The sequence below is a fragment of the Lepisosteus platostomus genome, chromosome 13 (genome assembly GCF_059453375.1).
Source record: "Lepisosteus platostomus isolate fLepPlt1 chromosome 13, fLepPlt1.hap1, whole genome shotgun sequence".
In the NCBI taxonomy this organism is placed as follows: Eukaryota; Metazoa; Chordata; class Actinopteri; order Semionotiformes; family Lepisosteidae; genus Lepisosteus; species Lepisosteus platostomus.
This window is the reverse complement of record NC_142623.1, coordinates 42,435,729-42,456,957: the sequence shown is the minus strand read 5'-3', so window position 1 is coordinate 42,456,957 and position 21,229 is coordinate 42,435,729. Positions and strand designations below refer to the sequence as shown.

Genomic DNA, 21,229 nt, shown 5'->3' with positions numbered 1-21,229 from the left:
GAGGCATCATTTCAGCAAAAGCTCAGAGCCAAGAGGCTGTCAAGCAGAGGAATTTTCAAAGAAATGTACGAGCTGCTAGCAAACCCCATCTCGGGTGTCGGGTTTCTGGTGCAGCAGATTTGATATGGCTCCCTACGTGCTCCCGTTTTACTTTCCTAATTCGTGATAGCAAATAATTCCCAACTCATGCATCCATGTCTTCACACGCAGACCTCCAGCCCTGCCTGGGGATGACACTCAAGCCTCCCCTGTTTTCACAGGCTTCACCGGAGAGTCCTGCAGTCTATTACTTTCACATGGTAACCATATTCAGTCATCACTTTCCTGATTTATTGACGATGTGGCGTTCAGAACCTATGCTGAGGTCACAGGCAAGATGGATTTTTAAGGAGGACGATAGCAAGGCTGTTCACATTCCCACAATGGCTTCAGGTAAAAAAATCTCAAATCAGGCAGCAAGAATCAGCTTCAACATTGTCTGTGCTTTTTATTATTTTAATTAATCTAATGTTCTAAACCCAATTTAGAGAAGAGTTACCCAAAGGACATCTAGTCCCAAAACCCTAACACAGACTAAGAGACTAAAAGGCTACTCCCTCCAACAAGCATTTACAAAACACATGAAAATAACATAATGTTAGGAGTACATTACAGACCAACAAATTCAGTGCAGTCTAATAAGTCAGAGCTGAATGTATGAAGGAAGAAGTGGTTGTAATGGGTGATTTTAACTTTCCACACACAGACTGGGACTATCGGGGTGTTCAGCAGATGGAATGCCTGCACTGACCAAAACAATCAAGACATAGTAGAGAACACAGAAATACAAGAACCACTGGCAAACTGTGAAAATAATATGGCACAGGTTTACAATTTCAGGATATCCATTTAGAAAACAGTGCATAATACAGACATAGGGAGATAGAAAGCAGTATTTAAATATTGGAGGCTAACTACAGAATACAATTTATTGTTTTATACTACAATAGAAATAGAACAGAAGAGTGTAAAGTGACTAACCAGGTAACAAAGTGAATTTCTTTCAGATGGTGAAATAGAAATGATTGATGTATTAAATGAATGTTCCACTCAGGTGTTCACCAAGCAGGAAATAAGCAGCTCTCCCTGGGCTGAGGAATGGCAAAGGTCTGTATTGAGTAATGGCACCACAGAAGAGGCAGACATGTTAAAGGTACTAGATGCATGTAAGACGGACAAACAGTGTTTTGTGCCAAGTTGTTGAAGCTCATACCCTGGCTTCTTTCAAGGAACAATTGGATGAGATCCTCAGATCTATAAGCTACTAAATAATAAAGATTTGGATGAGCTGAATGGCCTTCTCCCATTTGTAACCTCTGTTATGTTCTTAAACTCCCAACTTTTGGACTTTTGGCGGTCCTGTTGACCAACATTCACACAACTGAACGGATATTTCTTGCTCAAAAGGGCAGGCAATGGTGGTACTGTATCCAGTACGTGACACTTGTGGCAAGGGGCCTGGCTCGTGGCTCAACAGCTCACACTCCAGCACTGCAGCGGAGCGCCTCCCCTCCCCTGAAGAACCAGCCAGCTCAGCAGTGAGCTGTGAAGGCTGCTCTGTGTGTGAGTGTGTCAAATAGCTATCGCCACCCCCCACCCCCTTTACCTCAATATCCTTTCTCACTAAATACTTCCCACCTTATCTGAGGCAGGTGCTTTGCATTACCATGGTTTTCTGGGGCTTTGAAGTGTGAGATCTCAGGAACAGAGATGGCAGATCAGCGATAAGCCCCACGTCCTGAGACTGGGTACCTTCCGAAATGCAGACAGAGCGTTCCTTCTCGGCAAGACTTCCCAGTGATCCAAAACAACCATGACCGCTGTGTCAGAGGGTGGAAATTAGCCTGATACCCACGGCGCAGCATAAGCCCGTCAGGGGGAAGGATAAGTCATCAAGGCTAATAAATGTCTCAGCTGTCGGAAATCTGCTCAGTGTGTCCAGGAGAAAACAGCCCTGACAAGCACGGCAATAAAGAAGCACATTAAGCTGGGATCTTGTTAAGACTTCTCAGTGTTTTAGTTGGCGATTTTTATCCTTTCCAACAGTGCTGTATTGAAACGAGCAGCCGTGACAGGGAGTTATTATATACGCCACAACATCAGGCCTAATACGAAGCAGTCGCTATCACAGTGCTGCATGTGGGAGATCACACTTACATAGAGCACCATGAAGACGGCTGAGGCTTGTTCTGTGGGGACTGGGAGTGAATTGAAAAATCCTGGACAATTCCAGCATCTAGAGGGATGTGTGTGTGTCTGTGTGTGTGTGTGGGGGGGGTGCTCATTTTAATATGGCTGGGCTCTGTGGAATGTTTCCTCGCCCAAGACTTACTTCAGTGTAAAACCCTTCATGAGTGACATCGGCCCCGGACCCCAGACCTCTCCTAGAAATATATAAGATTCCATTTTGCAATCACTCAGAAATGAAGAAATAAAGGCCGTTGCCACGCTGGAAACATTTCTAACTCCCCGCCATCCCAAGATGACCATTTTTTACACATCTATCATGTTCAATGCGCCGGACATATTTTTGACATTGAATAGATTTAAAACTTAAGTATAAGCAGATGTGGGCTCACGCTGCACACAGGCTTTTCAAATGGCAGGAGTTTCAGCTGCCGCCCCGGAGCAGCAGGGCGCTTAGCTGCCGCCCTGCTGCTGGGTACGCTGTGCGCTTCTGTCACCGGGCTGCGCAGTTCCAGCCTCCGAGCTGTGGACAGGGCCGGTGAGCTGGACTGACATAATGGAGAGACAAAGAGCAGTGTCAATACATGCAGCGGACCTTGAACAGCCACAGCGCGGGTATTACAGTCATTCAGAGGCAGTGAGGGAAAGTATTTGTTTGAACCCCGTGCAGTTTGGTTAACCGTGTTTCATATCCGGCACGATTTATCGCTGTTTTGATTGCCCTTTCTCTTATCAGGACGGCTGTGTTTTCACTGGCCTGGAGGAATGTGCGCTGGAATGTGTTGATGTTACTGTAAGGCCCAGCAAGCATCTCCCAGTCAGCACCTCCATCTCGCCCAGATAAGAGCCCCCCTATCAGATGGGAAAGAATTCACCCGTGGAGGGGGTCTGCCAGACGTCTTCCACCGGGCCCAGCGCCCAGTCCGCTCCCGTCTACTGCGCCGGGCTGGCCGTACGCAGAGGAGCGAGACAGGCTAATGCACCTTCATCACTCTGCTGCTGCTGAGGAAGATAATGGTTTTTAATCCCGCCTTAAAATGACCCGTTTTCGATGGACTTTGATTGTTACTCTTTTGCTTTCTTTAAATGTTCTCAGTTTTATTTGGTTAATTTTATTATCTGTATACTGTGCTGTTTTTAATGCCCAATTTATGGTGGGTGTCTTGTGAATGCTCCATAATGAAAGGCACTATATAAGAATACATTTGATTGATGGATCTTTCTCCTTTCTGGAAACATACCGAGCTGTAGTTCAGGTTTGTTTCATGCAGATTGATATGATTGTCAGACAAACAGCATGAATAAGCAACACTGAAACACTGAAGAAGTTGAACCTAAATGATTTCTGTGGTTGTGGTGTTAACTTAGCCTAATTAGATCCTGGGCTGCCCTGTGGTTAAAGGTAAAGGGTTTTATTATGAGGTTCCTGGTTGAGCCACTGACTCACAATGTTACTGAAGCTCCTATTACCCTGTCCTTCGAGCAGGATGTGAAATCAAGTCCTCCTGAAACCCGTCTTCCTGTAGAGGAAGTTTCTCTACAGCAAGAGTTGTCAAAAGCATAACTGATGGTGTAATGCAAGGGTCCCCATCCCGTTCCAAACTGGATTGATTAGAAAATAATTGTTGATTCAACTTTCAATTATAAAGCTGATTTATCTTTTGGCACAGAACAAAGGTACTGGGAGTAGGGAGGCCATTATTCCTCTTTCTATGCTATTTTTGGTATTTTTGTCCAGAAGATTTCTAACTGGTTTCTTATTGATGGAGCACATGAAGACAAAGTTTTGTTTCCCAGTGTTATCTTTCCTGCAGAACCTGGGGAATCCAACACTTGCCAGAATGCTGTAAACCGAACATTGGTGTCTTTCCATTTGATAAGATATCTATTCCAAACTGTGCCCAAGATCCCAAAGGATATTCATCTTAATTGACAGCTTGTCTTTCTGCCACCTTCAGTTCTCCACGTTAACACTAGAGGCTGAGCTGGGATCAGGTTTCTGATGTATTTCCCCTTTATCCAATTAAACTATCTCAGGCCATGACAGCGAAGACTTTGACCGTTCAGATACTGCTTGGTGACACCTGCTTTACATTAAGAGGAACTGGGATTCTCTGGTTTCTCCCTAGATGTTCTGAATAAGGATCTGACACCAGAGAAATCAATCAATCTGTCTTAAGAGTTCTTATGGTATGTGGGACACATGGTTTAATGCGCAAAGATTTCCATCGGCCATACGTCTGTAGGAGAGGATCTTCAATAGCATGATAGTTTTGTTTTAACTTGGATTTTGTTCATTTTCAATCAACCTTGCCTTACTGCTCCAAGTGTCAGAGGGATATACCTTCCTCTGCAGCTTGTACCATATGCCATATGTAACCAGGGCCTACAGCAGAGTAAGCACCAATTGGAGGGCAGCTGCACCTGTTGCTTATAGTAATGGATATTGCTGGATGGCAAACTGAGTCCATTCCAACCTCAACCCTAACCGTATCCCTATCCCTCACCCTAACCTTATAAGAGCCACCACTAGAGGAATCCTGGCTCTAGACCGTGTAGTCCAGGCTGAAACTAGTTCATGAAAAATAGATGATTCTATCAAGTTAACAGGAAGGTGCATTGTGATGTGAGTACATGCACACTCGTGTCTCTGGTTTAAACTGTGACTGAGTCTGTGAAAAGGTGCCAATTAATAGTTAAAAGAGCAAGGCTGTTACATCATATTCTTTGAAGTGTTTGGACGACTATGCCTGGAACAAGCTCCTGCCTAGCTAGTGTGCTGTCGAGCCTTTTGATGAGACAGAAGGTTCTCAGATTTGCCACTGCATTATGTTCTTGCTAGCAGCAAGCTCAGATTGCATTATCATGCAAGACAGAATGCATGCTGGTATTCCCTTTTTATACTGTGCAGAATAGTGCAAAGCATGAAACTACTGAAGAGGCTACACTTCAATATCAGCTGAAGGATTAGGCATTCAGCTATGCATCTCATGCTTCTCATCAAGAAATCCACAAGCAGTGCTATATTTTATTTTGACCTCTTTGTGCCATAACTAAAATGCTATAAATGAGGCTGGATTATTAATTTCTGCAGAAGTGCAGAGACCAGCGGCAGTGCTCAGTGGTTGTGAGCTCATGAGAGACAGAACTGTGTAGCATTCCCACAGGTGTGTAACCAGGAGGAGAGGAACTGATGTCTTTGAAGCCTTTCCTTCTTAGACCTATGAAAAACATCAACAAGTAAGAACTCAGAATTTGAAGCCAATGTCTGAACCATCCCTTACTTGAAGGCCACACAAAACATGTTTACTCAATTTCAGTTCATAGTTGATTTAAATAGTTAATAACAGTTTATTTAAAGGGGCATTTGTATAAGGGTGTATATTTTCAAAAACATGGAAAAAGCAGGCATTACTGCTGACTCTGTATGCAGATACTAAGTCTAGAATGAACCATATGAGTGCACAAATCTAGCTCCAACCATCATCGCGATGTGCTGGTTGATCTACTGTAGGAATGTCATGCCGTAAATATTTGAATGCATATAATGGTATTTGAGGATGTGAAATTTAAACAATAAATATATACTGTTTATATTGGCCTGGTGACACCAAGCACATTCAATCTATATCTGTGGCTGAAGAAAAGGTGGAATAGACCCACCCCATGCCTTTAAACTCAGGCAGACATTTACAACCAGCCCTGCTCAAAGCATTTCAGGCTTGCCATGCATTTCCTTTCTCAGGATATTTAATGAGGAAATGACACACACTAGTAAAAGAAAAAAGCCGAAAGATGCTGGATCACCGGGATAAGTCCCGCGATTAATCCTCCCGTTTGGGCTAACTCCGTCGGGGATTCCATCAAAAGGCAACAATTTTTTAATTGCCCTTCCCCACTTTTTTCCCAGAACGCACCTCCCTCCACTTCCCCAGTGTGGGGGCAGTGCTGGAATCCGGCGGCCCCCCCACACACGCACAGCCCGGCACAATTGCTTTCAGATGTGCGGTGGGGGGGCTCGTGCCAGCTCACCTACCGGGGGCCCGCGCAGATCCCCGATCCCGGACTGCAGGGCGGCTCGGAGGGCGACCCCAGGGGAGCACTTCTTCACTCCGAAGGAGCCGCCTGGAAATCCTTTCTGCCACCTTGGCCCAAGACGTCGATGGTTACGGTTCCTGACTGGGTGTTTTTTATATTAATGCCGTGAGACGTGATGTGAGCTTTTTACAGACAAATGACTCCCCAATACAGCACGTTTTACCCCCCTGCTCAGCCCTGCTTCATCTGGAGCTTGTTAGCGATAAGGATATTTTTAGGGCCACTTCTGAAGACAGAATTATTGGGGAAATACATCAAAATGCTGGTTAGAAATCCCAGACAGGAGTTACGATAATATCTTGTCTTTTGATATTTGTTGTTAAAGTTTCACATGCAGCAAGTCTGCTGGGAGGTCATATCTTAGAAGGCAGTAGTGTTAACCTTACAGTGGTCTGATTACTTCAGCATGTTCAGCCCTTACCTTGTTAATACAGTTAGTAAATAGAGCATGCTTCAGACTCTCTCTTCTTGTGCCATGACGGAGACTGGAATACTGCAGGAGAAATTAGTTTTCCTGAATCCTGGCAAAGAAGCTGTTTGGAGGCATGATATTTCTGTTTTTTTTTTATAAATAGCACAGGGCACATACTTCTTTTTCGTGAGAAAGAGTTAGCACTCTAGTTTTGTGAAAAAAACAACAAGATAGTTTCATCAAAAACATCAAAATGCCTCCAGGTCTTCAAGGTGCAGATTGCTCTTTCATATATGCTCTTTTTTAGCCTACCTAATTTAGCACCTTATTTCTACCTCAATAAAAACCTGCAAAGCAAGCACCATGCTTTGCATATTTTATAAAGGTTTTATGCACCCAGACTGTCCTGCCCAAGTGCATAAAAAAGGGGCAGCAGGAAAATAGGCACAATATTTATTTTTTTTCCAGAAAGACTGTGGGCAAACTGCACACTCCATACTAAATGTTTTAGAGGTGCGGTTTGTACAGTTGCTACCCACAGGAAATATCAGACCCAAAGTGTATTCCAGTCAACTGCTGCAAGACACCCAGCTGAAAAGACAGTGAACACCAAGAGTATTCCCTTCTGGTAACATCACACAGTGACAGACACAGCTGATAGCACATAAGTCAATGTAATGCAATAGACAGGCACAGTACAGGGGGAAACTGTAAGATTTCACACTTCGCCATAATGTGATGGAAACCTCAAGTGCTGCAGAATGAGAAGATTATGAAAGCAAAAAAAAGCACATGGGATCATGGCTAACACCCCAGGGCTGTTGAACTTAGAGGCTGGCCTGGTAATGAAAACTGTTGACATAAAAAAAGTTGTTTTGTTTTTTTTTCATCGCCTTTTTGGAAAATAAAAAGATCCCAGTAGGCGCTTGGATTAGGATACCCCGAGGCATCTACAACTGAACCTTCTGAACCAACGTGATAAACTGCAGCAGGGAAAACAGGAACAAGATGAAAATGACATTCTAAGAAACGATGTAAGGCAGATGTGGTAGGTGGAAAGTGAGCAGAAAACTTTTTTCCTCATAATTTATTGTTTGGAATGGAACAAAGGAAATTTAAATGTGCTTCTCGCATTCATCCCGTCCTTGGTCAGGGACAGGTATGGGTCTCATTAAAATGTTTGGGGTCGGCTAATTAAGATTCAGACACCTACTGAGTCTTCCCAGAACACTTTCCACATGTGCGCACCATTAAAAACCTCTAATTGTCGGCTCCTATGTGAAGCACAATGCAGATCTATTTGATGACAGATGTATTCCTGCCTTTTGGACATTTGGGTTTCCAGCCAACCTGGCAAAAAGACTTGTTGTAAAACATTTTTTAATATGCCTCTTTCTGTGCAAAGTTATTTTAGGCTGAAGGCTGTTTGTTTGCTGTTTAGATTAACATTCTAAAATATGTTGCTTTTTTCTATTTTCCTTCTTTGTTTCAATGAAAATGAACACCCTTCACAAAGAGATAAGTCATACGTGACACAATGCCAGGCACAACATAGAGCAGTTCAGGTGGGTAGCTGCATCAGCATGCATAGTCTGCAAAGGAACGAGTAACAGGTTTATTCCATGCTGAAAAGAGAAGAGAGAAAACAGTATGTTTCGGCTGTGAAGCCTTCTTCAGGTGTGAGAAAGACAGGGCAGACAGCAAAGATTAAATAGCACAGGAGAACAAAAGCTGGGAGAGGGGAGGAGGCAGGAGGGGCAGAGAGGGCAGAGAGGCCACTCAGGAAGTGCAGAGTGGAGAGAGGTGAAGAAAGGTGTGAAGTGAGAATAGAGAAGATGACACGAAAAGAAGTCAGTCAGTCAGACCTATTTCCTTCTTCTCTATTCTCATGCAGGTGTTGACTTTGATGCAAACACTACACTGTCTGCCAACTTGATCTTCTGAGTCAGTCAGGGTCCGCTGTGAACTTTCAAGAAGAGTATTAATATTAACACTGTGGAAGGGAAGTTATAGGGAAACCTCAGATATTCTCATTCGATTGTTCTGCGATTGTTCTTTCTAAGAAAACATCTCTCTTTTAAATATGTGTACAACAATTACTTTATTCTATGGAGCTTTCTACAGAATAAAGAAATTCTATAGAACTTCAAATCTGTCCTAACATTCACTGCAGCAGCCTGGTTTGGTGAGCCTAATGCACACAATGAAAACAGTCTGAACAGAATTGTGAAGGTAGCCAGCAAAATTATTGGTGCACAACAGCTGTCAGACATCAATGTGAAACAAATAGTGGGGAAGGCCACATGATCATTGACTGTCATGACCAACCCTAGAACAGTGAATGTGAGATTATTTCTTCATCTGGGTGTAAAATTTAGACTTCCTAGATTCAAATACAGTAGAACTGAGTTATCCTTTATTCCCATGGCTATTAACTTGCTCAGTTTGGAAAATTGATTGTATATTTCACATTATTTGTATGTATTTTTTTTCTTTCTCATCAGAAAAGTATATGTCTCTTATTTGAGACTGGGTTCATGTTGTGTTAGATGTATTGTGTATTCTATTATTTATTTTATCTACCTTCAAAGTAAATTGCTCTTCTAGAACAATAAAGGTGGTAGTTCCACAGTGTTTGGGGAAGTTCTCCAGTTAATTTGTCAGGGATCTGGAATAACTCATATCTTCATTGAAGAAATCCATGTTTAAAAATCCACACAGGTGCTCTGTCATCCTCTCTTTCCCACTACCTTCCCAGCAATATAGAACTGTTCCTAACAGTTTGAACAGCCCGGCAGCATTATGGGCATGTAACATGACAAAACACACTAGACAGTAAAAAAGCCCTTAGAGATCATCATAAAAATGGGTTTAAAACACTCAGGAGAGTTGTTTTAGGACTCAGTTCCTGTACCCTTTCACTGCTACACTGCCTTCAAATTCCATTTCCTGATACGCTCCGTAATTCCTTTGGCTGTGCATGTCAAAATGGAAGAAGTAGTTTTAGCTAGAGCATGAGCACCATGTAAGAAAATACTATTTTCTTTTGTTTTTAACAATAGGCATTGCAATTACACATTCCAGGAGACCATTTCCTAATCACAGGAAACAGGCACCATCTTAGTCAAGATGTACTAATTGATTTGGCTTATTGCTATTTAAAGCAGCTTACATTTGGCCCCATGAACACAACTGGGCATTTTACTGGGGCAACCTGGCTGAGTACTGTCCTCAAGGGTGCATCACCTTGGATTTGAACCCACAACTTTCCAGTTACCACCTACAGATAAACCAGAAACCTCAACTAGTCAGCCTACTAAATACTTGTTCAACAGCTCCTAAGGTACTAGACTTTCTAGCAACGCAAAACCAAGGTCACAGCTCATTAAAATTGGTCCACAAAATTCTTTATTTCAACCAAATCTCTTCAATCAGGAAAAATCTTCAGCAGGACTGTTCACAATTGTATAATGATAGGCTATTTGAGAATGTTGACCAAAATAGCTCACAGGGCTCATTTCTCAGTTGGACATAGATTTCTGTGTCTGTTTAGTTTCTTTTGGTATTGGATTGAATGCTGACTGCTTTACTTGTCCTTCTGGTGTGTCTTTGTGTGGGGCTATATATTTCCGGGTCACCCTTTCCTCCTCGCTTAGCATTCAGGGTTCAGACGTCTTGAGACCCACCTAGCACCAGGTGTCTCCTCCGCCGTCTGAGGGCACAGGTTTCTTCCCGACATTGACTGACCTCCTGAGCCCGGGTTTACCCCCGTTTTGCCGCTACGCATAGGGTCTTTAATGGTCTCCTGGCCATTCCACGGCTTGCCTTTCCGACATCCGAGACAGAATGCTGAGCCATACTTTGACCCCGCCAGCGTTTTTTGTTTTTCCGCATCGCTTTGGGCCTTTTTTTTCAGTTTTCCTATTCTAGTCACGGGATGCCACTCCCAGCATCCGTGCCTGTGAGCGGGTCATTCAGCGGTATGCCTTCCCGACATCCGCGTACGAATACCTGGCTTTCCTCGGGTTGTCACTCCCGGCATCCCTGACAGAATGTTGAGCTGGCTCTTCTATTCTTGTTGCGAGATGCTACTTCCGACTTCTGTGCCTGTCAGCAGGTCATTCAGCGGTATGCCTTCCGACACCTGCTTTTGAATACCTGCCTTTCCACGGGAAGTTGAACAGAATGTTGAACTTATTTTTTTGCCCTGTGTGTGGTGTTTTTCTATTTTTTTTATCCCGGGTTTTTTTGTTGTTTCTTTTTTTTAGTCTTGGTGTTGGGTTTTCTCACTTCCTGGTTTCTGTGTTCCCTGGTCTACCTGACCCCTGTTTCCCTGGACCCTTGGATCCTATCTGTTGTGAATCTTTCTCATGTGGTTTGTTGCCCTGGTCTCCCAGGTTTATTTATGTTGTGCGTGCTTTTTACATGTTTTGTCTGTTTTTTTGTCTCCCTCCCCTGGAGCCCTGCCTGACCCTCCCTTCCTCTACTCTATAAAAGTTTTAACCCTGGAGGAAGGGGTAGCTCTCAGCCGTGGACTCCCAGAGGTTTCCTTTCAGTTAAATGAGGTTTTTCCTCCCCCCAGTGCTGTGCAGCTCATTTGTTTTTTGGGCGTCAGGAGCCGCCCATGAAGGGGGAGGTACTGTCATGCCTTCTACAGCTAGAGGGCCCTCCTACTCTGTCCTGTTTCTAGTTTCCCTGTGCTTTGCTTGTCCTTCCAGTGTGTCTTTGTGTGGGGCTATATGTTTTTGGGTCACCCTTTCCTCTTCGCTCATTATTGAGGGTTCAGATGTCTCAAGATCCACCTATCACCAGATCATCTCCTTCCTGACATCCAGAGCCCGGGTTTTCCCCTGTTTTGCCACTATGCATAGGGTCTTTATTGCTCTCCTGGCCATTCCACGGCATGCCTCCTGACACATGTACCACACCTGAAGAAGGCTCCATGGCTGAAACGTTGTGTTCTCTTTCTTTTTTTTTTTCAGCATGGAATAAACCTATTACTAGTATCTAGTAGTGTCCACACAACCTAGCCTGAGACAACAGACTTCTGTTGATGACACCTGACAATCAGCATAATGAGTTAAATGTCATGCCAGTTCAAAAACTGTAGGTACACCTGCTCAAAAAAAACTTTCCTCAAAACTTTATGAATCTGTTGCAATTCTAAGTGATAGGTTTCTACTGATGTGCAATATATATTTCATATATATCAACAGTTGTAGATCTCTAGCCAAATCAAGCTTTGCGGTTTTCAAAAATTACATTTTATTTCTGTCTTCCATTTATTACATATTAGAAACACATTTTTCAGTTTGGCTAATATGCACATAATTACTTTTCCAAATATAAAGTTTAGCGGGTCAGACAGCAATGATGTGCACTCACGCAGTAATACAAATAAAAGTTAATGGCTCAATAAACAGGCATCAACATAAATAATCATTGCCTTTCTGCAGCCCAGCTTGAAGTTGGTTGTGAGAAGAAGAAATAATCTGACAGCTGCATATTAAAAGAAAGAAAAATACAGTCATTGGGCAGCAGTAATTTACAGGTTTTGGTACTTCAATTAATTCCATTCAAAACCAGCATTTCCTGGATTTGTGCATTGGACTTTGTGCATTAATGATACATCCTATAAATCTTTTTCTGTGTCTCACACTTCTTTTTCTTCTTTTAGGAAAATAAGGATTTATCCTTTTTTTCCAGAATGTCCCAAGTGGATTAACTACCAATGCCCTGAAGTCAAACATTATTCTTCAGGACTCTGCGGGCTTCATCTAAACTTTTACATCTCAGCATGCTTCTTACAACAGCACTGAGCCAGCAGCAGCTCTGTGTGTGAAGCCATTGCTCTGGGCTACTGCAGTGGCTGGAGAAGTGCTAGAGATTCACCTCTACCTTCACCGCTGCAGACAACATCTGGAGTGTGTCAGTGATGGAGAGTTCACACTATGAGATACTTACGACCTCTTGAAGCCTCTTCAAGTCCCTAGGAAAAAGAAAGAGAGACTCATCAGGACTGAGGAGGCATTTGTGACCCAGACATGAGGCTGAAATTTATCTCAGTCTTAAACTTTTTTCCCTTTAATGTTAGGCTAGAAGACATCTTTTTTAGGAAAATGTGATATTTCACACATTCAGATCAGTAAGATGAATACCTTCTGTTCCTTAGTAAAAGCCATGATGGGGCAGGTTCTGAAGCATAGTATAGCTTAAGCAAGTTCTCTCACTTCCTTACAGCTCCCACTTAGTTTTGAGAGGAGATAAACATCTGCAGATGTTACTATAACAACAACAAGGTGCATCCTAAAATATACCACCCACTTATCTGTAGCTTGGGAAAACAGCTCTTTCTTTCATTACTTACTTCCAAGCGAAATGCTTTACTCTACGGGGAACGTTAGAGTTCTGCTCTCAGCAAAATGTTGCCTCTTTGTATTTGTCCAAGAGGCTCAATGGAAATGTCCCAACCTGACTTTAATTGACAGGGAACTAAAGAAAACACATCTTACAATGTCTGATTATCCGACCAAACCTTGTTGTAAAGTGTTTTGTGAGGTATAAATCTCTTTTTATGGAAAATGTTCATGCCAGAGCAGGTCTACTATTGATGTCTGTTAAAAGTTTCTGAGAAAATCAAGCTTTGTTTAAACAGAATGAAACTACTGCAACAACCAGAGGGGATAAACGCAACCACTAACCACATAATGACACAGAGTGATTCTCAGTGAAAGCCAGAGCTATAAATTCGCTTAGAGGGTAGCTGACCTGATTTTGTCATTTTTGGATCTGAACTCTTTGCGGAAAGCAGTTCTTTTCTCCTCTCCCATGAACTGAGACGGTTTATTTGATCTTATCGCTTTTTCTCAATTTTGATTTCCACGCTGGTCTCCAGCATGAACTTCGCCGTGTTTTCTGTCGTTATCATGCAGTCTCCGGTCACGCAGCAACGCCCGGTTGGATCAAGTCTAAATAAACACGTGCAGATAAGTCCAGATATAGCCCTGATGTGGGGATGTAAACAGCACCCGACACAAAGTGAGCCTGAATAAACAGTGCCGTTTCCCCTTCTCTCCATCTTGGAAAAATGACGCTCTGCAGCTCACATCTGAGGCCAAAAACAGAATTCAGCCGTTCGGTTAGATTCTAATATCAATGTGAGAGTGAGATGGAATAAGCAGAGTGTATTTGGCGCAGGGTGCCTGGCAGAGAGGGAGCTGGCAGTCGTACCGCAAGGACAAGGCTGCCCAGATCCCCCCAGCATTGCCAGGGTTGAGCCAGGGTGCTGCCGCAGAGCTGTAGATGGGCAGGCAGGAGGAGTGTGACTACAGCAAGTCCCCAATGTGAGGACTTACACTCGCAGGCGAGGGTAAGTGTGCGCGGTTAGGATCTACCCTTCCTCCCACATTTCTATGAGCAATTTCTTTTCCACTAGGAAACTCCACTAGGGGAAAAAAAAAATCTCTTCGCCTCCCAACATGGCCAATGAATTCAAACCAAGACAGCAGCTGTTGATTTTAACCGGGGAAGGTCCAGACAATTTTGGACGAAACAGTTCCCAAGACAAAGCTCGGGTACAGTGTCAAAACTGTGACAGCCCAGAGTCTTCATTTTGGGACTATTGTATGAGATGGGAAGCATTTCCTGCTGATCAGCTGGTTTGATCATGATATTTTGCTGCTGCTATCAAATCAAATCAAATCAAAGTTTATTTATCAAATTCACAACAATACGGCGTGCAGCAGTAGTTGCTGGCACTGAAATGTCTTTATTATGTCTTTGCTAGGGTCCAAGGTGCCATCCCCAAGCTCTGCAAGTATCAACAGCTACTGTGTATCCATTTTGTGCATAGGTGGTGGTTGTATAAATAATATAAATATTTGTGTGGGTGTGGATCGTCAGCCCTGGTCCTGCACAGCCCCATGTCCAGCAGGCCATTAGGGCACTGAAATCATCCTTTTCTTAAGGCTTGAAACAATTGCACTAAACTGCACCAAAGCAGATCATTTGTTAAATAATTCATTGATCATTTGGAAAGAAAATCTGAATACCATTTTGCTCTCAAGGACCAGCATATCCATAGGTGAGCAAATTACTCGCTTAGTTGATCAATACAAATGTTACAAATCTTTTGAAACAGGAAATTTAGTGTGATCTTGAAAATGAAACAGGACACGGGTTCCCCTGGTGTAGTGTGGGAGATTCCTGGCATATTGTATATCTGATCTGCTTTATTCTGTAACAAATGTTCAGTCTTAATTTTTCATTAATGTTGTTGTTTCAACTAACTGCATTTTAAGCTGCAAACTTTTATTAAGTGTAAGCATGAAGCAGATAATATTTGTTAGAGCATCATGCTTCATTTGGACAAAATCAATCAATGTTCAAATCAATAATTAGGTTAGAAAAATCAATGATAAAGTTCATGTGCCTGCTGTTGCTCCAGTTGATGTTAGCCAGTGGAGTAAATATATTTATTCAGTCAATACCCTCATGTACTGCACTGCCACCTTCTGGGGGAAAGACAACACTCTCACTGAAGGTGCTACGTGCAGTGACATCTTTCTAGTCTCAAACAGTAAGTATGTAAAACTACCATTTGGACCTAAATCAAGCAGCCATCAGAACAGAGAGTCATTCCTTCCCTTTTACTGGAAATCACAACTAGCACTTGTGCCAGAAAGATCGCCCATCTCCCAGCAGGAGGTAGTCAGGCGGATTTGCCTAGCTGCGCAAGATGAATCCCCTTCTTTTGGTGGTTAATGTTTAGGTCAGAATTTACACGCCGATTCCCCTGTTATCTCGCTTGCTGTCTTTTTGTCTAGACAGCAGAGCTTTGCAGGAAATCTGTCCTATAAATCGTTCGGGACAGGACAGAGATAAACTGTTAAAAACAGAGCTCCATAAAATTCCCCTTAGAAACCGACACAGGAAGCTCTGTGGCTCAGGGTGTCATTTCCACCTATAACATCTCGGGGAGATTAATCACTCAGGGGCTGAGTTGCTCTTCAGGCTTTATGGCAAAATGTCTGGGTGACAATTCTGGATCCATTTTGCCCAGAAAAATAGGAGGAGCAGTATTGTTTGCTAATTTAAAACCAGGAGACCTGCAGAAAGCTGAAACACACAGAACTCATTAAAGGAGCATCGAGAGCTGTGTCCTTTGGTGTTTCTGAATTGACTCCAGCTGGCATGACTGTAAGGTATAAGCCTGCATGTTTATAACTGCAAAATAGAAAGGCAAATTTAAAGAGCAAGAAGTTAAAACAAAAATGACATTGTCCACCACAACATACAGCAAGTTGTTAGAGCTCATTATATAACGTGATGGGCATGGTTCTTTGCAGTGTTTGTATCCTTTGTTTTACTTTCAGAGCACTGGCTCTTGTGCTGCTTGTGGTGCTCGGGTGTGAGACATGTATGCCAACACCAAACAATCCCAGACCAACAGGAGAACACAGGGCCCTTCTAGCGCATGTCGTTCCTTGGACGGTAGCTTATCAATCAGTGGATCTTGCCCAGCTTCGCCTTGAAGGATCCCTAAGGTATCAGCAGCATGGCTTCCAGATTCCAACAGCGTTTTGTGTATGGAAATGTTCAAATGTTGTGTAAAGAAATGTTCTTCGCTCTTCCAATGACAACACGCATACAGCACGCACTAAAGTTGAGAAGAAACGGTGCTTTGCCAAGAGATGTGACAGATATCCGACAGACTGCTGCCTTTAGAATGCATCTTCACTAAATGTGAGTTCAGGCGTTTGGTCAGAGCCTGGAAAATGAGATATATAACGTATGAAAGAGTGCTTGGCGTAACTCCCCTAGCTAATGGGCTGGCGGTCTGGCTGTGATGATAAGGCTGACTGAACCCCCACTCACTTTCTGGAGGAATGAGCCAGGGAGCTGCAGCAGGGGTGCAGATGGCGTGACAGGAGGGGTGTGAGAGAAGTGCACAAAGGGAGGTTAAGGAGACAGGATAGACATAAGTAGGAGAGCAGAGGTGGGAGAGATTACAATCTGACCTTCCTTGCCATTAGTAACACCATTAGTGGGTATTATGAATGTATGAATGAGATGAAAAAAAATTCACAGAAGCAACAGCAAAAAAAAAGACGTTTCTAGATACATTTTTTAAGCAGTAGTAGAAACACAGGGGTAAATCACTATTCCACCACTGATACTTGCCCTGTGGACCAGATGGAAAAGTGCCAGGTTTGTGTGGTAATCTCACAAAATGTTTATTTTCTGTTGCTACATGAATCCAACCACCTGTTAATAAGTCAGTCGAACAGCTTAAAGATTGTTTTGAATAAACTGTGCTGTGGTAAGTGAACAGGGTACAAAAATAATATTAAAGCTAATCAATTCTTTAAACATTTTTGACATTACTGAAGAGCAGAGTTTATCTAAAAACTTTACTCTTAAGTAGGAGTCTACAGAATAAAAATGACAGCAATGAAATTATGGCATTTTGCTTGACAAATTGCCAAAATGAGAAGTAGTGTAAACTGGCAGAAATTCAAAAACGGATTTTGAACAAACAACTGTATTTCTGAGACGAAAAGCCCTTGGACACCTCTGACACACTGAAATGTGAAAAATGAGACACTTGTCATAATATTTGCTGAAAGTTTTTAAATATATTGCACCCATGCTGTTCCTTTTCAATTAAGGATGCTGAAAAGCACATGACAAATTACACTTAGGCCGAGTATTGATTAAAATACAGACCTTTGGCTGCTCCTTAAATGAACATCATCCAACTCGTTGTCCAAATCATCCAGATCTAATCTTTACCAGGATTTTGAAGTGGTTTTAAATGATCGCCAAGCCAACATTATTGATTTGATGACAGCTGACAGGTTTTTAATGAATGAAACCATAAAATCCTTACAAAAACATATTTTAGTAAGGCCCTGTGATGAGTGTTTGTAGATGGATAAATAAATAAAACAAAAAGTTCTAAAAACTGTGGCAAGTAATATGTGTATCAAATAAAGTACAGTCGCTGAAATTTTAGCCAACCACAGCAAGGTTAATGTTAGCCAACCACAACAGTAATTCATTAGAAAATACTGTTTTCGTTTTTTGTGTTGAAGAAAAAGCGAAGTTTTTGCAACCCTATAATCTATACCACTGTAGCTGATTTCATGAAACCCCAGTGAAAGCTCAACGGTGTTAAACTAATAGCAAATAACTGATGTCTGCAGCCAAGGGCAAAAGATTGACATGAGCTGCACTCTGCAGGAAGCTGTGACCACCTCTAATTTACCGTAGTAAACTGCATTTAAAACACAGTAAAGTGTAAACCCGCAACACGGAGATTAGCCCAGGCTCAGGCGCTCGGACGATGTCGGTATAGAAAGCTATGCCCTCAGGCCACAGACGTGGGGCGACCTGGTGCTAGGCTGGTCTCAGGACATCCCTACCCTTCCCTAGCCAGGAGCAGAGCAGTCACAGGAAGTAAATAGGCTACACAACAAGACACACCAGAAAGACACGAATAATCACAGGGAACTAGGAACAGGACAGAGGTAGAGAAAGAATATATTTTTTTTCAAAATGACAGCAAAAACTGACATTTTGGATGACACAAGGCCTGGATTTCTACAGCCCTGAAGACAGCATATCTGAGCAAATCAATGAGTGAGACCGAACCTTCTTCTCTCACTCCGGAGAATGGCCTACACCATGTTGTGACCAGAGTGTGGATCTCTTTCTCTGATGGCGACAAGCTCCATTAATCCGTACATCTTTTCCGTACATTTCCAGATACAGAAAGTTCTCTTCCCACAAGCTGACAGGTTACTGAACTCTACGCCTACAATGACTCATACTGATGTTTTACGTTTTTCTTTCTTCGCACACTGTTTGTCTGACTTGTTTTTTTAAGCAGTGTGTTATTTGACTTGTTGTTGCTGCTGTTCTGTGCTTGTGTTTTGGTGAGTGCTTTATGTCTTTGTATCAGAGCACACCTGCAAATAAGCATTTCATTGGCAAATACAGTGAACTGAAATGACCGTGTACATCAAGCTTGCTGTGTGCTTCTTTTGCAACATGAACTATGAATGAATCTTTATCATGGAGGGAAGGCCTCACAGAATCATGAACCAGTCTCACTGCAAAACAAATCAACTGCTGCTTGCCGACACTGTTGTGAACTGAAAGAAATTATAGTACAGTGTGTACTTTATACTGTTCATACTTAATGTAACTCTGACAGAGTTTTCACCTTTTCTTACAAGGGGAAAGCTTTTCAAGACACCCCTCTTAATAAAGACCCCCATTCAGACATCACAGTATAAAAGCAATGATAAATAACACTGCCATTGTGCAATATTGAAAGCAGATCTGCAATTCAACCACTGTACTGTAAGTGCTGTCAGAACACATTCGTAGTGTGAGAGTTGCACATTTATCGGCTGTTGCACATTAACAGGCTTGTGGTGAAAGGCTTCATCCTTCCTGGGGTCACTGGGAGATCTGTTTGAAAAGTCCTTAAGTAAAGCAACTGCTTTAAATATGGCCAGATACCCGTAGAGCTGCTTTCATGAAGTTATTCTATCACGAAATTCTTTAAATCATGTCAGAGATTTTTGAGCAATAAAGGGGGGAAACTGCAAGACCTGGTATTCTCTTTTGTGAATTCATTTTAAAAAAGCAATGGTTAAAGAAGAGGTTTTGTTAGAAAAAGGAAGAAGCATTCTTATGCCTTTTTGTCTGAGCAGACTGCAGTCCTTAGAAGGCTTAACGGGTGAAGTAGAGGACACTCCAAAATATGGGTGCTGAAGATTTGGAAGGAAGCTCTCACCATCTTCCAGAGTTTGTCACCTCTTCATGTGCAGTGAACTAACAGAAAAAGGGCAGTGTCCTTTTCATGCTCCTGCCTCTCCCCACAGTTTCCCTTCTATTCCATTAGATGAATCAGTGATGCCACAACATGCTGAAACAGAGCTGTTATATTTGTTTCTTAAATGTGGGTTACCAGAGCGTTTGTTATTCTGAACAGCTCAGAACAACCCTGCCTGACCTTACTTGGGGTCACAGGCTTTGAACAAACCAAAATTCCCCATCGACTTACAGTATGTAGCACACTTATCTTCATCAGGCCCTGGTAAAGTACACTGGCTGAGCAAATAAATAAAAAGATTAAAATCATAATCGTCTCTCCACAAATCATCGTGAAAGGTTCTGTTTGTACTAGACAGCCATCCCCCTTTTCAACAATTTCAGTACCCTCAATGCTGAGCCAGGAGCTTTAAATTTTAAAGAAAAGAATAAAAATGTTCTAGAGCTTACACGTCCTTTACCACGATGTGTACTGCTTCTTTTGCAACTGTCTTTAGTGTGCACGAAACGTACAGGCATCAGATGAGTACATAAAAGCAGTTTCTCTAAGTCTTCACCAGTGCAAGAGAACTAAAATTGTCTAGAGATAGAGTGTAATTACAAACTTATATTATTGCTTATGCCTTGCAGTCTAATGCAAACTGTTGACTCACCGAGAGCAGTAAATGCTAGATACCAGTCCAATAATTTTGCTGTATTCAAACTTTTTTTAAATACTTTAAATGCGTTTTTTTAAACTCTTTTATGTCCCCTGCCATTAAATGGTAATTCACAGTGCGGTTAAAAGAGCCTTAGATAATAAAACACCAAAATGTGTAAGACTTAAATAGTCTTGGATAATTTGCAGTTTTTTTTCTTTGTATACTCAATAGTGCTAGGCGGGTCTTAGGTCATCCGTACCCTCAATGCTGAGCCAGGAACAGAGCAGACACAGGAAGTAAATAGGCTACACAACAGGACACACCGGAAAGACATGAATAATCAGAGGGAACTAGGAACAAGACAGAAGTAGAGAGCCCTCTAGGTGTACAGACAGTGACAGTAACCTCCCCCCTTTCAAGGGTGGCTCCTGACACCCAAAAAAGAGCTGCACAGCACTGGGGGGAGGAAAAACCTCATTTAACTGAAAGGAAACCTCTGGGAGTCCACGGCTGAGAGCTACCCCCTCCTCCGGGATAAAAAACCTTTATTAAATAGAGGAAGGGGGGACCGGACTGGGCTCCGGAGGAGCGAGACAAAAAACCAGACCGAACACGTAAAAAATCACACACAACAAAAAATAAACCCTGATGGAACAGGGGAACACATAAAAAATGACTGACAACAGATAGAGAGACCAGGGGGCGTGGGAGCCCGGGACAGAGGCGGAACACGCAACAAATATAAACCCTGATGGAACATGTAAAAAAAATATCTCACAACAGACAGTGAGAGCAGGGGGCATGGAAGCCCAGAACCAGGAGTAAAAACAAATTCCAAAAACCAGGAAACAATTTTTTTTAAAAAAAAGTCTAGTGTAGGCTCCACATTCTGTCACGGATGAGGGAAGGGCAAGCCGTGGAATGACCAGGGGAGCAGTAGAGACCCTATGTGTAGCAGTAAAAGGGGAACACGGAGGCTAGCCCAGGCTCAGGGGGTCAGACGATG

The 21,229-nt window shown here is 42.6% G+C and overlaps 1 protein-coding gene and 1 long non-coding RNA gene across 4 annotated transcripts in view; one reads left to right on the top strand and one right to left on the bottom strand.

The window, feature by feature from the left end:
• Window positions 1-467: 467 nt before the first annotated feature.
• tlr22 (toll-like receptor 22) overlaps window positions 468-21,229 on the bottom strand; it is a 53,709-nt gene continuing 32,947 nt past the window's right edge. Inside the window, exons 3-4 of one of the 3 annotated variants that reach the window (XM_088604738.1) lie at window positions 12,701-12,725; window positions 468-2,774 (exon numbers count right to left, since the gene is read on the bottom strand). In XM_088604738.1, coding sequence (XP_088460864.1) covers window positions 2,586-2,774; window positions 12,701-12,725 — 214 coding nt within the window. In that variant the 3' untranslated portion in view covers window positions 468-2,585. The other 2 variants (XR_015926197.1, XR_015926196.1) reach the window with 2 other exon arrangements.
• LOC148650692 (uncharacterized) lies at window positions 13,697-18,759 on the top strand. The gene is made up of 2 exons (XR_015925850.1): window positions 13,697-14,105; window positions 16,111-18,759. It is a non-coding gene; the product is annotated as an uncharacterized LOC148650692 (long non-coding RNA).